General features: G+C 42.5%; 1 protein-coding gene across 1 annotated transcript; it reads right to left on the bottom strand.

Annotated features, from left to right (window-relative positions):
• Positions 1-4,628: 4,628 nt before the first annotated feature.
• sphk1 (sphingosine kinase 1) lies at positions 4,629-16,471 on the bottom strand. The gene is made up of 5 exons (XM_026325230.1): positions 15,976-16,471; positions 11,014-11,163; positions 8,386-8,480; positions 8,102-8,217; positions 4,629-7,333 (listed from the first exon to the last, which is right to left on the bottom strand). Exons 1-5 carry the CDS (start codon positions 16,400-16,402, stop codon positions 6,454-6,456), a joined length of 1,668 nt encoding a protein of 555 aa, XP_026181015.1. The 5' UTR covers positions 16,403-16,471; the 3' UTR covers positions 4,629-6,453.
• Positions 16,472-16,955: the final 484 nt, after the last annotated feature.

The following is a 16,955-nucleotide window of genomic DNA, read 5'->3' as shown; positions in this document are numbered from 1 at the left end:
GGAGAAGAAGAAAGAAGATTCTAGCAGGAATGACAAGTTTCATTCAATATTGACGATTTACTCAAAATAGATAATCATCATCTTATTGTTGACATCAAGTTTAATTTCATTTGAGTAACAATAATGAAACACTAAGATGTGGAGTGTGATGGGGTTTAAATAGATTTGCGTGAAAGTAAAAAACTAAGTCAGCGTGTAACATGTGGGACAAAGTGAAACCAAATGCATGACTGAAATGTGTTTTTTGCCATCATGCTGTTTATTGGCACATCCACAGCTTTGTGTTTTACAGTGCAGTGATACATCTTTTCACCCTGCAGCATGCCTGACACATCAGCACTCACCACTGCAATGTCACACTGGGACTTTGAAGACTGGGCCACACCTGGTTTTAGGGGATATGGAGAGCAAGTCTGCTCTGAAATCTAGAGATGAGCTCTGGGCTAACTGGAACGTTTTGAAAGGCGCTTGGAATTGTCTTTATTGTTGTGTATTAGTGTAATGTTGTTAGATACATTTCAAACCAACTGGCAACCAACCAGAGAGATGAAGAGACAGAACACCAGACAATGAACCAGATTTTAGATCTGTTAAGGCAAAGCAGCAGGGAGGGTCAAAAAAAAGTTTAAGGTCACACACACACACACACACACACACGCACACACACACACACACACACACACACACACACACTCCCTCCTCTGGCATGCAACTGATTGTTGGAGTGGCGTTTAATTAATCCCGTCAGAAAAGGTTAAGAAAAAGGAGAGAGGAACCGGAGAACAAAATTAAAGACACAAAAGAAGAGACTGAAAGGAGATCCATTTGCCATTGGAAAAAAAACAATTAATTTCACAAAAGCAATTTATCTGAGCGTCACTCCACAAACACTGAATTCTCTGTGACTTGACAGTTACTACGTCTGCATGCCAAGGATGACGGCTGTGACAGTGATGTTTTAAGGTGTCACATGTTATCAGCTAAAATCTTTAAAATGCTTTACAGTACTTCACAGTATACCTAAGCAGGATATGTGGTTTATGGTGGGTTGTTGCTTTATGTCCAGGTGTTTCAGCAAATCCCCTCCCTTTGCAGCTATTCTCAAGTGCTTAAGCAAAGTATTTAACCCCTGCAGAGAGGTGCAGGAGAAGACTTGTTGTACAGGTGTGACTTATGTATAGAAGGCTTTTCCAAGAAAAAAAAAAAAAAAGGTTAATGCTCAGTGAATGAACCATCCACATCACAGATTCCTTTTCATATGACTGAGATGCATGGAGGTTATCAGAGAACGTAGTTTTAAGGTGGATCTTTCTTCCCATAGGCTCCCAAGAGTACTAAGAAAGGTTTTACTACTCTGTACATCAAGATGACAGTAACACTGTATCTGCTGTGGCAGATCTAAGGTCATGATAAGGTCTGAGCGTTCTGTTTTTTAAAAGGCCATTTGAGAGAAAGTCATTTTCCACAGACTCCATTCTCTGCTCATTCATGCGGAGCAGGACTGTGAGCTTTGAGCTGTATCAGAAGAAATTTAAGCCTGTCATCAAAATAAAAAAAATGATAATAAAGCAGTTTTGTTATGGCTTTACTTTGTGTTATCATATATTACCTCTTTTGAAGGAATAATGGTCTAAATATGCAGCTGCCGTGAAAAGTAGACTTCATGGTCTGTGTGTGAAAGAGATAAATGTAGTTGATATAATATGATATGGCCAATATGATAATAAAGGTCTTAGTGCCACCTAAACTTGTGTGTAATCAGTGTGTCAAAATGAACATGTCCAATACTGTGTTGTGTTTACATTCAGGAGACACAGGCAGCTGATATGTGACCTTCACTCTGACTCGTGGTTGTGGCTGTCAGGAGTGACAGTGAGCGCAGAGAGACACAGCCGAGACAAAGACAGGACAAACAACAATGATCTGCGGTTTCCCGTGGAACAAAACTGCCAAGGGCCACTATACTGAATACACACACACACACACACATGCACACACACTTAGTTAGCACCAACTATTACTACCTAGACCTAGGGCGCCATCTGCAGGCCACATTAATAGATCCATAGATCTGAAATGAAATATCTGAAAACTAATGCACTTTACTACAACAGCCCTGTAATAAATTAATTCTGAAATGTTTTTGTCAAAACTACAGCTTCTATAAAAATGAACTTTTAAGTGAACTATACAGTAGAACGCATATAACCAAACATTAAATAGCAAAAGAAAAATCCTATGTAGAGCCCAAGGTTGGGACTTAGGGTGGTTTCAGTGTCCTCATCTCTTGCACCATCTGGTGGAGAAAGAGGTGAGGTGCACTACAGAGAGGCCTGTGTGAAAAGGATGTAGGAGAGAAAAGGAAATTAGAAAAAAAACTTTGATTAAAAGGAGTTTTGTGTGAATTTCATATTTATATTTTTTATATTATTGACTATTTCATTGTCTTTGCCCTGTGTTTTCCCAACTCTGTTTTTTTTTTAACATCTCTGGAAATTACCAGTCCCCATCCAGTTTCCAGTTTCCAATTTCCTCTGTGTTTTCTTTGTGTTTCTGTCCTGGACACCTGTCGTTCATTTGCTCCTTGATTTGACCACACCTGTCTCCACTTTTCCCATTAGCTTCCTCACTTTATAGACACTACTTGCTGTTGCTTGTGTCTTTTCCAGATTGTGTGACCTCTCTCTTCTTTATGTCACTGATAAAATGTTTAACTTCAGCTTTTTCTGCCTGTCGGTGTCTGTGTTTTGGATCCATTTCCTTGGTTCAGTTTTGAAATATTTGGATTAAGTCCATCAAGGTAAGGCCAGTTTATTGCAATTCAGCTTTTGTTTTGAGTTAAAATCATTCCAGGTCTCTGCGTTTTTAGCTTTGAGGAGATCCAAATATACTTGCAACACATTAATAATCAAACCACATTCAGAACATCCTCAGAGACAAACTGTTTTATAAATGTTTATTTATTGGGCTTTAAAAAAAAAGATATCTAGAAATTACAGTAAAATAAAAGATGATGAACATCTGGTTGCCAACAGTCAGTTCAATGAGTTTAACAGCAATGTTTAATAATGTTGAATCAAAGCAAACCCCAGTTTAAAACAGTCATAGAGAATCAGTGTATACTCTCTGTATTGTACCCTGTACAGATCTGAGCCTCCTTCACAAATCTAAAATCTGAGAATTTACCTGTGCTAAAGATTATTTCAATAGTTTTTCTGTGCATCCTCTATCTGTAATCTTCATATATAGCTAAGGCACTTTCTACAGAGGCATTTTCCCTATTACCACCTACTTTAAAGAGAAACGCTGCAAAGACATATCACGCAGTTAATACAGCAGTAACATTTTTCATTAATAACACAGACAGCAGAACACATTCAACCATACAACAGGAATCCATGATTTACTGTGTTTGTCACCTCATAAAACAACACAATAAAACATTCATCACCTATTGTAAATCATGACAGGGGTGAACATGACAAAGATCATAAAAACATCATTGGTCTTCTTGAGGCTTATGATTTTAGTACTCTTACTAACTTAATAATTCAAGATGACAATATTGACACAGACAATTATTCAGTTTTTTTAAATCTGCTTTTACAATATAGCAGCCAGTAGACTACAGCAATTTAACAGTATAGTATCATGAGTTTACAGTAGTTACAACACCATAGACTGAGATGTTGACATTGATTAATTGCAGCAAGTTCTCATATGATAAATTACAATAAGCTGGATGTTGGCCTTGATTAGCAAATTAATGTATCTATTCATCATTCTTTATTTTATTTATTTTCATTTAACTGTGAAGTGGAGGAAAGAAAATATTGCACTAAATAACATAAGGACAAAACTCCATATCATTCAATGAGTAATATTAGAGTTGTCCAGGAGGGGGACCCCTCACTCCAAATATCTGCAGCCATGACAAGGCGTTTGCATAGCTTATGAGATGCACTTTATACAGTTAGTAATAAACGGTGCATGTGGGCAGCTGCAATTTCAGAAGTATAGCCTACAGAGCATGATACTGTATTCTAAGCACCTGGATAACATCACTGAGGAGTTAGTTATGATAAAATGTACAAAATTAAAGACACAAAGCTGCAGGTATGACTGTCATACAATGTCAGAATCAGAATGCAAAATCATGTTGTAGGTCAAAATTGGCACTGCAGAAAAGATGGAAACCCAAATTTATAGACGTTACAATTCATTTAGTGACTGTACAAAAAATTATAAGGCAGAAAGATGGTAAGGAAAAGGTGGATAAATACATCCCCTGTGAGACTTGTTGTTTGTCATAATTTTTAAAATATAAAAATAAGGAACTTAACTACTTGAGTTTTATTGATTTGATTTGTAACACAATTAACTATGAGCAGGTCCTACCTTTTAAATTAAACCACATTAGAACTGAACTGTAATGCAGAAGATAGGGAATTAATTTGATTAATTTAATTTGTCTTTTCCAGATGTGAAAATGGCTCCAATGTGATAACCATGTTGTCTAAACATGCAGAAAATGTAAATGTATGTAAAAGTAATGTAGATAAAAGTCACAAGTCATGACAATTGTAATCTTATTGCATTTTAAAGAACAAAAAGAAAATTAAAAAAGAAAGAATAAAATTGCAACTCAACCCCAAACTTTAAAAATACATTTTTTTACATGTGTTCTATGAAATAACCTAGAATGGAAATTCACCAGTTTTTGTTTTAGCAGGGTCCAAAAAAAAATTAAGTGAAGTACATACATGTCAATTATTTTTGCACAGTCCCTAAACATTGTGGGTACTTTTCTTAAAAATTTCTATGCATATTCCAGTGTAATCTAATCGCTCACATTTCTCCAGAAAAAGCAGCAGTAAAAAAAATCTGTGCTATCGGCTCATTGCATTGATTGTATTGCACTCAGGATGACAGTGATGGAGCCATCAAAACTCTAAAAAGCTGATAATCAGCATTTTCTTTGAGTCCCATTAGCCTGTCGAAATTCTACTTTTCCCTTTCAGCATAAGAGGTGATTTTGTTTTTAGCCACTGTATCAGCATTCATAAAGATCTCCATTACTCTGTTGACGTTCTGCTTTTTATAATTAATGAACATAATATGTGACCTGAAATAGGCTGGTGTGTGTGAGACAGAGTGTATGTGTGTTTGTGTTGGGGGAGGGAATGATAACATTTGCAATATCCTTTGCTCCAGTGCACTAATGCTCATCATCACAGCACTGACAACCGACTCACACTGATCACATGCCTCTCAATATGCAACCATTGACCCAGTGTGAAAATGCTGCTCTCCCCCCTTCAGTGTTCTTCACCCAGTCTAATATCTGTTTGAAGCTTTTATACAATTTTAAAAAAGCCCAAAATCACCAACTCAATTTAGCATGCTATTACAGATGTAAAGCTCTGTGTAAAGGACACATTAGGTGCTGATGGCTCATTAACTAAGGGAGGGAGAGTGAGTACAATCTGAAGATGGTAAGAGTAGGTGGAATCATATGCACATAGGCAAACCATGCCCCTCCTCCTCACTAAGTGCTGCAGAGATGCAAGGGAATATGCGTATGTGAGGATCTGTGTGTAAGCAGAAGGGGGATGGGGGAAAGAAACTGAGAGTGTAACTGTGTGAGTGGGTGATGATGGTTTGCGATGAAGCTGGGTAAGGGAATAAACTGGACAGGAAATAGACCAGCTGGCGGTGGACGTGTAACCTCATCTGGCCAGGTTTCTGTCTGCCTCACCTGAACTTCATGCACTATCAGCTGGGGAGAATTTACACATGCAGAAAGGCGGAGATGGGTTAAAGTTCTAATGCTTAGTATTACTAGATCTAGTATTGGATTTTTTTTTTAATACAAACTATGCAAAGATTAAAGATTTGTTAACATTAAATCCCCAGAGGATTTAATAAAAAAGCTCATTTTTACAAGGCTAGGGGGGGGGGGGGTTGATACAGTGGTGCGAGTGGTGCGGTTTCTCCAGGAGCCTCGCAGGACACAAAACATGCTTTTCTTGATGTCTGATACTTATGAGGTCTGACAGCAGAATACACACTGCACTATGCCACTATGTGCCAAAGCGCCTCATGCACAATCTCACACAAGCATAATATAATGATGCCCCTCACTTATGTACACACACACACACACACACACACACAAATCCCTCTGCCTTTCTTTTAGCTGGAGCCAGCCAGCAGCAAGCGCAACCATCCACGACTTTGACCAGGATTGAACACTGACAGAAAGAGGGGACGGGGATTTCCATAAAAATAGGACAAGTGAATTCTGTAGAAAAATAGAGCAATTTCCAGAGGTTTATAAAATGTCTTTGGCACTTGAAAAGACACAGCACATACATAAAGAAATCAACACTGAGTATAAAAGGCCAAAGTAGAAAGCTCTACAGCCAGAAACAGATTAAGATAATCCAGGTTTCATCCACATATGAGTCTGGCCAGTCCTGGGTGGATTTGAGCTTGGACAGGGCCATACTCCACCATCTCTCCATCCACAGTGATCACGCCTTGTGGAGAAATGGGCTCCAGCCGCAAGGCTTTCACCTTTTTGTACACCAGATAGGGGCAGCCGCATGCCAAGTGGGCACCCTTCTCCATGGCAAGGAAGAGGCGTAGCAGGGCGGGACGGGAGATTCCTGCTGTCACATAGAACAGATGAATCAGCCCATCGTCTGCCATCGCACCTGGGACGGTCCACAGGTCCTCAGCCAGGTGGGACTGGTAAATAGCCAAAACCAAGACAAAGTCCTCCTCTTTGACTACTGTCCAACTCTCTGGGACTGGCTGGTCCAAACCAGGGAGCAGAGAGTCCACCAAGGTCCTGGTCTTACCATCGCTCTGTGTCGCAGGTCTCTCGGATGCGATAGTGTTGTGAGAGGAGTTGGTGATGGTGTTGTGGTTGGAGTTTGTGATGCTGCGATTGTGGCGAGAGTTCTGGTTTGGAGAAGAGTTGGGGATGAGCTGACAGGGAAGGGAGGAGCAGAGTGAGGGGTGCTCAGGTGGGGAGGCTGGGAGGTTAGCTTCCTTCACAGGCAGGTACGCTAACCTGCCCTGATAGACTCTGAGGGAGGCCAGACGTACCAGGGTGCCCATCAGGAAGCGGATTGCACCAACATGGCGGTACTTTTCGCTCTCAATGTCGACGTCAGCCACGAAACCCCAGGCCAGGGAGAGGAAAGAGAAGAGGCGTTGCTGAGAAGCCAAGTGGATGGACACCAGATCCAAGGAGACAACCAGACCTTTGCATAGCATGAAACCACAGCTCAGTAGTAGCTCCTCATTCCATGCTGGAGGTGACCTAAGGGATTGTTACACACATCCACTGCTAGAATCAGTTATATTACGTCATGTAAGAGTCGGCATGCTAACGAGTACAAGCACATTGGTCCCATTGACATCAGCCAACCTTGCATTTTTAGTGGTGGCTAAAAGTAAACTTTTCTAAGCTTTAATAAATCTACCTCTAAAGATACAGGATCCCCCAGAGGGCAGCTTATTATCTGTACCTGACAGCTACACAAGAGTTTTCAGAGTCACAAAAGTTTTTACATTTGACATTGACCAATCCCAAAGAGGTCTTGTCAAAGTGGGCTGTCCTGGGGGTTGGAGCAGGGCACATGGACTCACCTGCAGCTTGTAGACACAGGTTACAAAATTGAGGTGATAAGTTTGTTTTTTTTTCATGTTTCTTTGCTGTTGTGCCAATAAGCAACCAGCAGGTGGAGATGATTCCCTAGATATGCAGATATGCACTGGGTAGACTGGTTCCACAGCTGCACTCTGGATAATACTCACTCATAACATGTGAGTTTCCAAACCCATTACATCATTCCTCTGAGACTTATCAGCAGCCTGAAATGACCTCCTGCTGCACAGCACAGCAGTTCCACTCTGTACCACTGTCTCTTCTCCCCACTGAAAAATGATGTGCCCAGTCAGCCTTTGGCATAATTACACAGAAAGGAGATAATTTTTTTCTTTTTATTGGCTGAGAAATGTTCTTCTTTGCTCTTCTTCTGTGCTGTTAGCCTATGCATTTAAATGACTCATTAATGGACCGACTCACTGTGAGTAGTGGTGGACGGACGCAGCCAGGGCATTGCCTGAGCCACCTGGTAAAATACCCAGAGGTATCTGGATGGCCTCTTGCCAGTCCTCTCTCTCCATCAGACCATTTATCACCTGAATGAACAGGAACAAACAGAACAGAATTAGACTGTGGTCCTAAATCAAAATTACTGCCTATTATATTTGGATTTATAGTTATGGCTGTTCTGTTTTGTTCTGTTCACAACTGGGGTGAGAGTTTATATTATTTTCATCTGCAGTTGATAGAAACAGTCAACGCACCTCAAACAGCAGCCCATCTCCAGACATGATAACCAGGGCATCCCACTGTGACAGGTCTGTCTTCCTCACCATCTCCCGTGCATGATTCTGGTGCTCTGGAGGACACAAAAGAGAGAAAGATAAAAAAGACAAACCAGGAAAAAGTGGAAACATGTAGGACAAACTGACAAAATACAAACAAGGGGAAGGACAGAGAAAGAGACACACACCCCATCGGCAGCCTCACGGGTAGGATCAGGGAGATTAGGCAGAAGAGATTCAATTTCCCCTTATCAGACCAGACATATCACATTAGCCCATCTCGTAGCTACTCAACGGCTCCAAGGCAGCTTAGCGGGTTTGCAAACATCTGTGACTGACAAATATCTGGCATGTGTGTACATGCATTCAGAGTTCAGTATGTGTGTGTTGGTTAATGTGCCGGCGGAGGACTGAGCTATTTGTTCAGCCTAGTTTTATTGGCAACGTCCTTGAGTGGGTCCCTCTGTAGAAGGTCTCTGTGGACTCGTCCTGCTGCCAATAACGTCTACAGTCCCATAAGTTTAGACTGTCCCATGTAGTGATGTGTGTTTGTGTGTGTGGATGAGAGAGGAGAAGGAAACATTTTTCCGCTCCAGCTGAAGTATTGAAAGAAACACACATATTCTCTCCTTTCCTTTCACTGTGCTCAGCCTCCACCTGTCCCCGCACAGTCTCCTGGGCCATGCTCCTCATGTTGCTGCTGTTTGTTTGCTGTTTGCCGGGAAGGCTGGAGCTGGTGATGCAGCGCTGTGTTGACAGAGAGATGCAGAGGGAGTAACTTGACTGCACAGCTGACTCAGCACTTTGAGGCTGTTAGGGCTGGAGTTCATGTTTTACTTCCCAGTTATTTCCTTATTCAAGGGGTCACTGCTAAATGCAAACACAGCCACAGAAAACTGTGGCGAATGTTCTTGTCTTTGCACAGATGTGGGCTGTGTGAAGACAATACATGAAGGCGCTTAAAATCCTGGATAAATTTGGTTGTTTCACTTTAAATGCAACATTTTCCTCCTTGTGTACTGTCGTCTTCTGAGGTTAGCCAGGGTAAAGTTAAAGCTCGGTACACTGGATGCTTCATACAGTATGTAAAAGGTACATGCTGACACTAGAGGAGCCTCAACTGGTACTTGTCCTTCCTCGGGCAGTGGCTGTGTGATACATTCATCAAGAGGTTGTGTTCGTAAGCAGGATGCACTAGTTAATCTATTTATCATCACCTCTGAGGCCCATATTCTCCCCCTCCTCACTGTTTCGCTCCATTCTTCTTCAGACCAGGTTGAAATTATGAAATGCTCTGTCTTTTTTTTAATCAGCGCTGACCTTCCTCTGGGTCCCAGGAATCTGGGAGCCTATATGTGGATCAGCATTCTTCTCAAACACACACAAACAACATCACTCCTCTTTCTCTTCGTTTGAAGTCACACTCCATCTTACTTTGAGCTGCATCAGTGATTCTGGCTGAGGCTGGAAGAGACAGGTTGTTATTCTCTTCAGTCAAATTGTTGATTGTGTCAAACAGTTGGTGCTGAAATGGAGGGTGGATGAGTGTTAAAGCTCGAAAGGTAAATGATGCACCGGGCCTTTGTAGCCCCTTGATATTCAGAATGAGGTCACATAGAGTTCAGAGCCTCTGATGAGAGTATGCAGCAACACGTGACACCGTTTAAGGTCACAAAAAGCCACCAGCTACTCCAGCAGAATGTAGAGCAGCTGGGGAGTGAAATGACACTTTAATGTGTTTTAATGTGTTGAGTGTCTCCAGTATATATGTGTGTGTGTGTGTGTGTGTGTGTGAGAGGTCCTGTTTGCTGTGAACATGTGGCCTTTGGATTCTTGATTACGCACATGATGCATAATAACTGCAGAGAGCACAACTGCTGCAGAGATTAAAGATTTGTTCCCGCTGTGGTTATGCCAATTTAAGTGTGTGTGTGTGCGTGTGTGTGTGTGTGCGTGCATGTGTGTGCGTATAATCAGCACAGTGACCTAGTTCTTATAGAGATCGCACTTATGGATGGATTACTGAAAGGACGTACCAGGCACAAGCCCCAAAGTCCAGAGGGTCAGGAGAGGCCTAGACCACAGGCTCTGTATGAAGTGGCATTTGTTGTTGAATGTTAATGAAATGACTTCAGGGAGGCTCAAAACAGCCACTACAAAATAATGCGAAACAGAAACATCCCTGTGTCATTTTTCTTTGTCTGAGAGTCTAAGAGTTGTGGCTCATCAGCAAAATAAATTAAAAATGTTGTATCTCTTGCTACAATTATTTTACAGGTCCTGGACCAGGGTCCCTTGCCTTATAATCCATCTATAATTGCACCATGATTGGACTTGAAAGTTTAATCTCCACAATCCTATTTCATGTCAGGCTGACCTTGAGATGAGTGCTATCTAAATTTAGGAACATTAAGGTTTGTGTGTGTGTGTGTGTGTGTGTGTGTGTGTGTGTGTGTGTGTGTGTGTGTGTGTGTGTGTGTGTGTGTGTGTGTGTGTGTGTGTGTGTGTGTGTGTGTGTGTGTGTGTGTGTGTGTGTGTGTGTGTGTGTGTGTGTGTGTGTGTGTGTGTGTGTGTGTGTGTGTGTGTGTGTGTGTAAATGCCACTGACCTGTGATGACAAGCGTGTAAGGAACAGCAGCCTCAGTGAGCATGCCCTGTACATGGCCAGTAAAGAGCTGCAGAGCTTGACCACGTCCACTGTGAGGGTTCACCAGAACCATGACTCTGCAAGGCCGACGTACCTCCTTATACAGCACACCTGAGACAGACAGAGAGGGGTAGAGTGAAGGCAAGGTCAGAGATGTGATAAAGAGAGAGGGAATGAGGAGATCCTCTTATGCATGATCAAATATTTTAAAGAATGTATAAGGACAGCCTCGTCCCAAGGGATCTCTGTGGCATGAAAATGCACTATGAAAAAAAAAAAGGCATGAAACAGTCAAATCATAGACTGTGACAGTGTCAAACTGACATGCTAAATAGTCTTATACTTATATAGCACCTTTCTACACTTAAGTGTACTCAAGACACTTTTACACTATTTACTTATTTACCCATTCACAAACACTGGGAGCAACGTGGGGTTCGATGTTTTGCCCAAGAACACTTGGACTGGAGAAACCCTTTCATTAGAGGTCGACCTGCTCTACCACAGTCATTACTTTTATCCTAAAGAAAGGACCTAGAGATGCTTCTCATTTGGGATTGTACTAATTATTAATAGCAGTTCTGTGACACTGTATGCTAAGGAAATAGTTTGGCATTTTGAGAAATACATTTATTTCATGTAGAGTTAGATATGAAGTGTCTCTCATGTCTGCATGGTAAATATGAAGCTGCAGCCAAGGGAAGGGTAAGAAGGCAGAATCATTTAAAAAATGAATGAGGGATCATCAGGTTTGGTTACTTAATTTTAATACTGGTTTCCACTGAAAGGATCTGCAGTTTTTAAGTGAATTTAGACAGAAGCTTCCCCTTTCACAGTTGTTTTATGCAGCAGATGCTCTTGACCTTTAAAGCAGACATAGACTCACCAGGGACCATATCAAATGAGTCAGAAAGGACACAAAATATCATTCCATTTTGGGCTGTGGAGGACAGAAACCTCTGTATCAGTTTCCACTATAATCATTTACCTGTAGGTGATGCTGACTGTGATATCAAGCAGAATTATCAGATGCAAAAAAGAAGGATTACAGATGTTCATTGTTCTGACGCACTAACATCTGCCTACTCTGTCTCAATTTCCAGTACTGTGACCTGTGATGTGCTGTTGCTGTCGCTGCCACCCTCTGCCTCATTTGGCCCGTGACATTGGGACATGGAGGCAGTACAAAAATATCTCAGAGACAGAGGTGTGAATCCACCAGGAAGAGTGGGGTGTGGGTGCGAAAACACACACGCATGTGCCAACCTCTGCCGCGATTCACCCACACAGGGTTACCATTGTGCTTTCCTTGTGTCTGGGCAAAATGTGGTTTCCAGACACAAAAGGTCTTCTCTGCACTTCCAGGACACAGTAGAAACTGGCTTTTGACAGTGAAAGAGCTTCAGAATGAGCTTTTCTAATCACGTGTGATGAGCTGAATAACTCACCTTTTATAAACCCACAGATGGCCTTGGAAACCTCAAACCTTAATTCTTGTTCTTTACAAGCAAACCCAGAGCAGCAACTTCCTTTGACAACCAAAACAAAAAACCAGAAAAGCTGGAGGGATGTTCGTCTGTCCTGTCCAGTGGTTCTACACAGCTCAGATTTCTGCAGCTGTTCATTTAGAACAAAATATGTAACAGTCGTTGCACAGCATTGTTACTTCTTATAAGGAAATAATGTTTTGCCATCAGTGCCATGTTTGATTTTCTGCTATAAAACTTTATATCCAGGATATTAACGGCCTCTTAAAACAGCAAGCAAACATTTCTGCTTGTACACAGAGGCCATAGCCTCAGTGATTTGAAGAAACAGCTTCTTCTCAAACGTTTCTCCTGGGCTGTGTGTGTGTGTGTGTGTGTGTGTGTGTGTGTGTGTGTGTGTGTGTGTGTGTGTGTGTGTGTGTGTGTGTGTGTGTGTGTGTGTGTGTGTGTGTGTGTGTGTGTGTGTGTGTGTGTGTGTGTGTGTGTGTGTGTGTGTGTGTGAGATAAATAGATAGATGCAGGGTGTGAGGGTGTATGTAAAATCTGTCTGTGATGTGAAGTTAGACACCTGCTGGTACATCCTGTCCATCACACCATCACGCAAACTTTCAGCAGCAGTGTGTGCTTTTCACAGTTAGACGTGAGTAAACAGTCACACACACACACAGCTGAGAGGCAACAGGCAGACTGGATGTGACAACATGTCAGTGCCACTAAATGCTCAGCTGCCAGCGTTACCGGCTCATTGATGTAATGTGCTTTCAGTGTCACATACTGCAGCCCAGATGGGATTTGTTAAAACCAAAATCATCTTTTGGGGCAGAAACAAATATGTGGCAGGTCAGTGAAAGCTGTCTTGTTCAGAAGTAACACTTTATCCAGACTGGACTGACGTGTCTGCAAACAAGCTGCAGTCCATAGCTGTGCCTTGTGCGTTGCTGGTGAGGAGGGGAGTATAAACCACCCCTGCCCACTGAGGCATCACCAGTCTGGGAAAGGAGGGAGGGGGAGCTGACAGGCCATCACAGCCATGTGTCAGAGAGCAGAAGACAAAAGCTCCGAAGGGACAGGGATGCTGGCTGGGGTGAGAGGTCTTCTGGTGACGCATTCAGCTCCTGTCTCGTTCAATGAGGAAACAACGACAGCTTCAGCAGAGCCCTGGGAATCACAGACCACACGCTGACAGACACACAACTCACACAGTTGCTTTTGTGGAAGCTAAAAACACCACTGCTCCCTCCTCCTTTCCCCCTCTTTTCAAACTTGTTTTCCTGGCACCTGCAGCTAGAGAGAAGATGATGTTTTTTCCGGAATATCTTGTAGGAATTTGCAAATTTGTGTGTAGAGTGTGTAGAACTTTTGTAAAAATAAAGATAATGCACCAAGGAAGGAAAGTACAATCCTGCTATGTATAAAAGGAAATCTGTGAGTGAACTCCTACCAGCTGTTTGAACAGCAGAAATAAATACAGCCAGTAGCAAAGAAGTCAGCCACTAGTAGGAAACGTCATAGCAAGTAACCATCACCTCCCCCCTTTACATGCAAACTCACTGTGGAGCTTCCAAACAGGGAAAACACTTTAGCAGACCATTAACATGTGCAGGATGGTATCATAGTGTATTCACTTCATTATTTATGACTTATTCATTCCAATGAATTCCATAGTGAGAATAAAAAGCCTGTGAGACTGTTGGCGCAATAGATTTTGACACACAAACTGATTATACTAAATTACCAGAGTTATAACCTCATTCCAAACTATTACTTCACATATTAAATTTCATGTTTATACAGTTTCTACTTTAGTGGAAGCGCGTCACACTAAGAGCTCGTTGTCTAAATACCAATCTAGCACGACATTGCACTTTTAATCCAACCTTTCCATCTGCAATCCCAGATGAGATGACATGCAATTAACTTGTGGGGTAAATACACTTTGGGGATTAGTGAATCACACTGACTTTCATACACCCCCTATGACGAGGCAGTAAAGCAGCAATTCTGCTGGCACATTACTCATTTAAAGCACACAATATATTCTGCTAAATACTGTATTATTGGCTGGCCTGGATCGGGTATGCTAAAACAAGCTTATAAATTAATGATATGATCCAATCATCACAGAGACGCTGGGTTTCAAAAGAAAGTGAAGACGTTGAAATTATGAACTGAAAGACTACAGACTGCTGGTTGGCTGAACCGGGTGATTAGGTCGTGTGGGTTTGAAAAGCTCTTTGATAAGTCCAGTGAGAGAATAGTGATGTGGTAAATAAGCAAGTACCTCTCAGGTTACCATCTGCCTGCCTGTCATACAAGGCTGAACCTCAAGGTCCTGCTGCCTGCAGACCAGAGGGCTCCTGTATGATGGAGTCCTGTCTCTCTGTCTGTGTGTTTGCAGCGTACACCTGGAGGCTGCTACCAGGAGGGTGACCTCATTCCTCATCCTGCGACTAACACTTGCCTCCATCTCTGGAAACCAACATTCCAAATTAGTCACTGCCCAGTCAAATATCCTCTCTGAGATGCTGCAGCTGTCCAGCAGTGCGTGCCTGCTTTATATTTTAAACCCTTAAATATTTCTATGTGAAGAAAAGGATCTTACCTGACATGGTGAATACAGAATTTGTACCCCAATGCTAAACAGAATCAAACTGCTTTGTCTCATCATCAGCTGGTTTTATTGCTTCCACTCAAATGAGTGATAGGATAATTAGCTGCACAAACACTATTAATATTGTATTCATGTTAATTACTATCTCGTTGTATAGGCCGATCAGGATGGAGCAGAAAGAAGCTAATGAGATTAGAAAACAAAGGAACCTGAGGATAGTCTGCATTTTAAACAGAACAAGACATGATGAGACCTAATTAGACATAGCTGCTGCAGAGCAGGATAAAAACATCCCATTGTTTTGATGTGATTTGATTTTTTTCCTCTGCCCATCAACAGTAAAATCTCAGTGGGGATTTATTTAGCAGGAATAAAGACGCCTGAGCAATGTCTGCGCTTTGCTGACAGAAGATCAGCTGAAAATCGAACTACTTTACTATATGCATTTACAGTAGGCCCCAGAAACAGAACACTGGCATGGGCTGTTTGAAGGAATGAATGGCAGTAATTGAAGCTGCCAGGTTGCAGGGCAGGTCGAGCAGAAGTCTGTCCTCTGTTAAACCTGTTTTGGGATAGTGTGGAGGGTGTAGCATGGCTGAGGTAGCCTGACTTGTGGAGCTTAAGAGCCAGGTAACCTACTTGCAGATTAGCCGACTAAATTAGACTTTTGCCATATAAAAAGAAAAATGACACCACAATGGTGCCTGTAAAACTTCTGGATGATATCCTCTTCCGTTTCTTACATAGGTGTATGCCTTTAGGTGTTAGTGATAAAAAGAAAAAGTTCAAATGAAGCAGTCTTGGGATTAGAATAATGTGACCCACCGTGCCTCCGGGGCGCTTGGAGCACTGACGCATCTCTGATGGCATGAGCCCACCTCTCAGCCTCCTGGAGGTTGGCGAGCGGGTCCTGTGCCAGCGCGACCCGAAAGCACTGCTCCACTCTCTGCCGGGCCACTCCGAAGCTCATCCAGCGCCTCTTAAACGGGTAAAAATAAGCTGTAAAGTAGGCGCCGACGTCTGCCTTGTCTGGCCCTCTGTACGCACGGCAGCCGATGCAGTCGGTCAAGTTAAAAACCACCTTAGTCCGGCCGGGTGACGAGGAGATCTGCTGGATGGTCAGGGCGCTCTCCGTCAGGCTCACCGAGTACCGGAGCCTGTCGTTGAGTATATCGGTGAACTCCCCGTACAGCACGGCCACGACCCCGTTCCGTTGGCAGGATGGGTCCGGTTCAGAGGCGTCTTTCTCCATCCCGGACGGGGAGTGCGTCCGGCAGGCCGGTGTAGGGATGGCGGTGCGGTGGATACACTGCTCCGACCAACCTGCTGTGGGACTCTTTGAATTTGCTCAGAGCAGCTTTCCCAGTCCAGAGTCTCTCCCTAGTGACTGGAAGGGGAACGGCAGAGCGCAGTCCTGACTCCAGCTGCTCCACCTGAGGAACAGTGGAAACACTGGCTGCCCCTGCACCGTCACCTGCTGAAGCCAACTCATCTCCAATGTTTCAACCAGCCTGCTAAATTGGTTTCAAGTCAAGTCACTGACTTTTTTTTTTTAAGTATTTAGAAAAGATTTCAGCAAGTAGGTTTTAGTCAATACGAGTTTATTAATTTCTACATACAGATATAGGCCGCACCTTCCTACGTGAACAGAATTTAGAGAAAAGACTCAACACTTTAATATACTTTAATATATAATTGGAATAAAAAAAAGATCTATTTTCAGATTTCATTTTAAAAAAATGCATCCCATTTAAGGATCAATTAATTCCTGAGCTCAGAAACAGCCTTTACTCCATGTGCATTTT

This window comes from Mastacembelus armatus, chromosome 8 (genome assembly GCF_900324485.2).
Source record: "Mastacembelus armatus chromosome 8, fMasArm1.2, whole genome shotgun sequence".
Classification (NCBI taxonomy): Eukaryota; Metazoa; Chordata; class Actinopteri; order Synbranchiformes; family Mastacembelidae; genus Mastacembelus; species Mastacembelus armatus.
The sequence above is the reverse complement of the archived record's forward strand: the minus strand, read 5'-3'. Positions and strand labels throughout refer to the sequence as shown.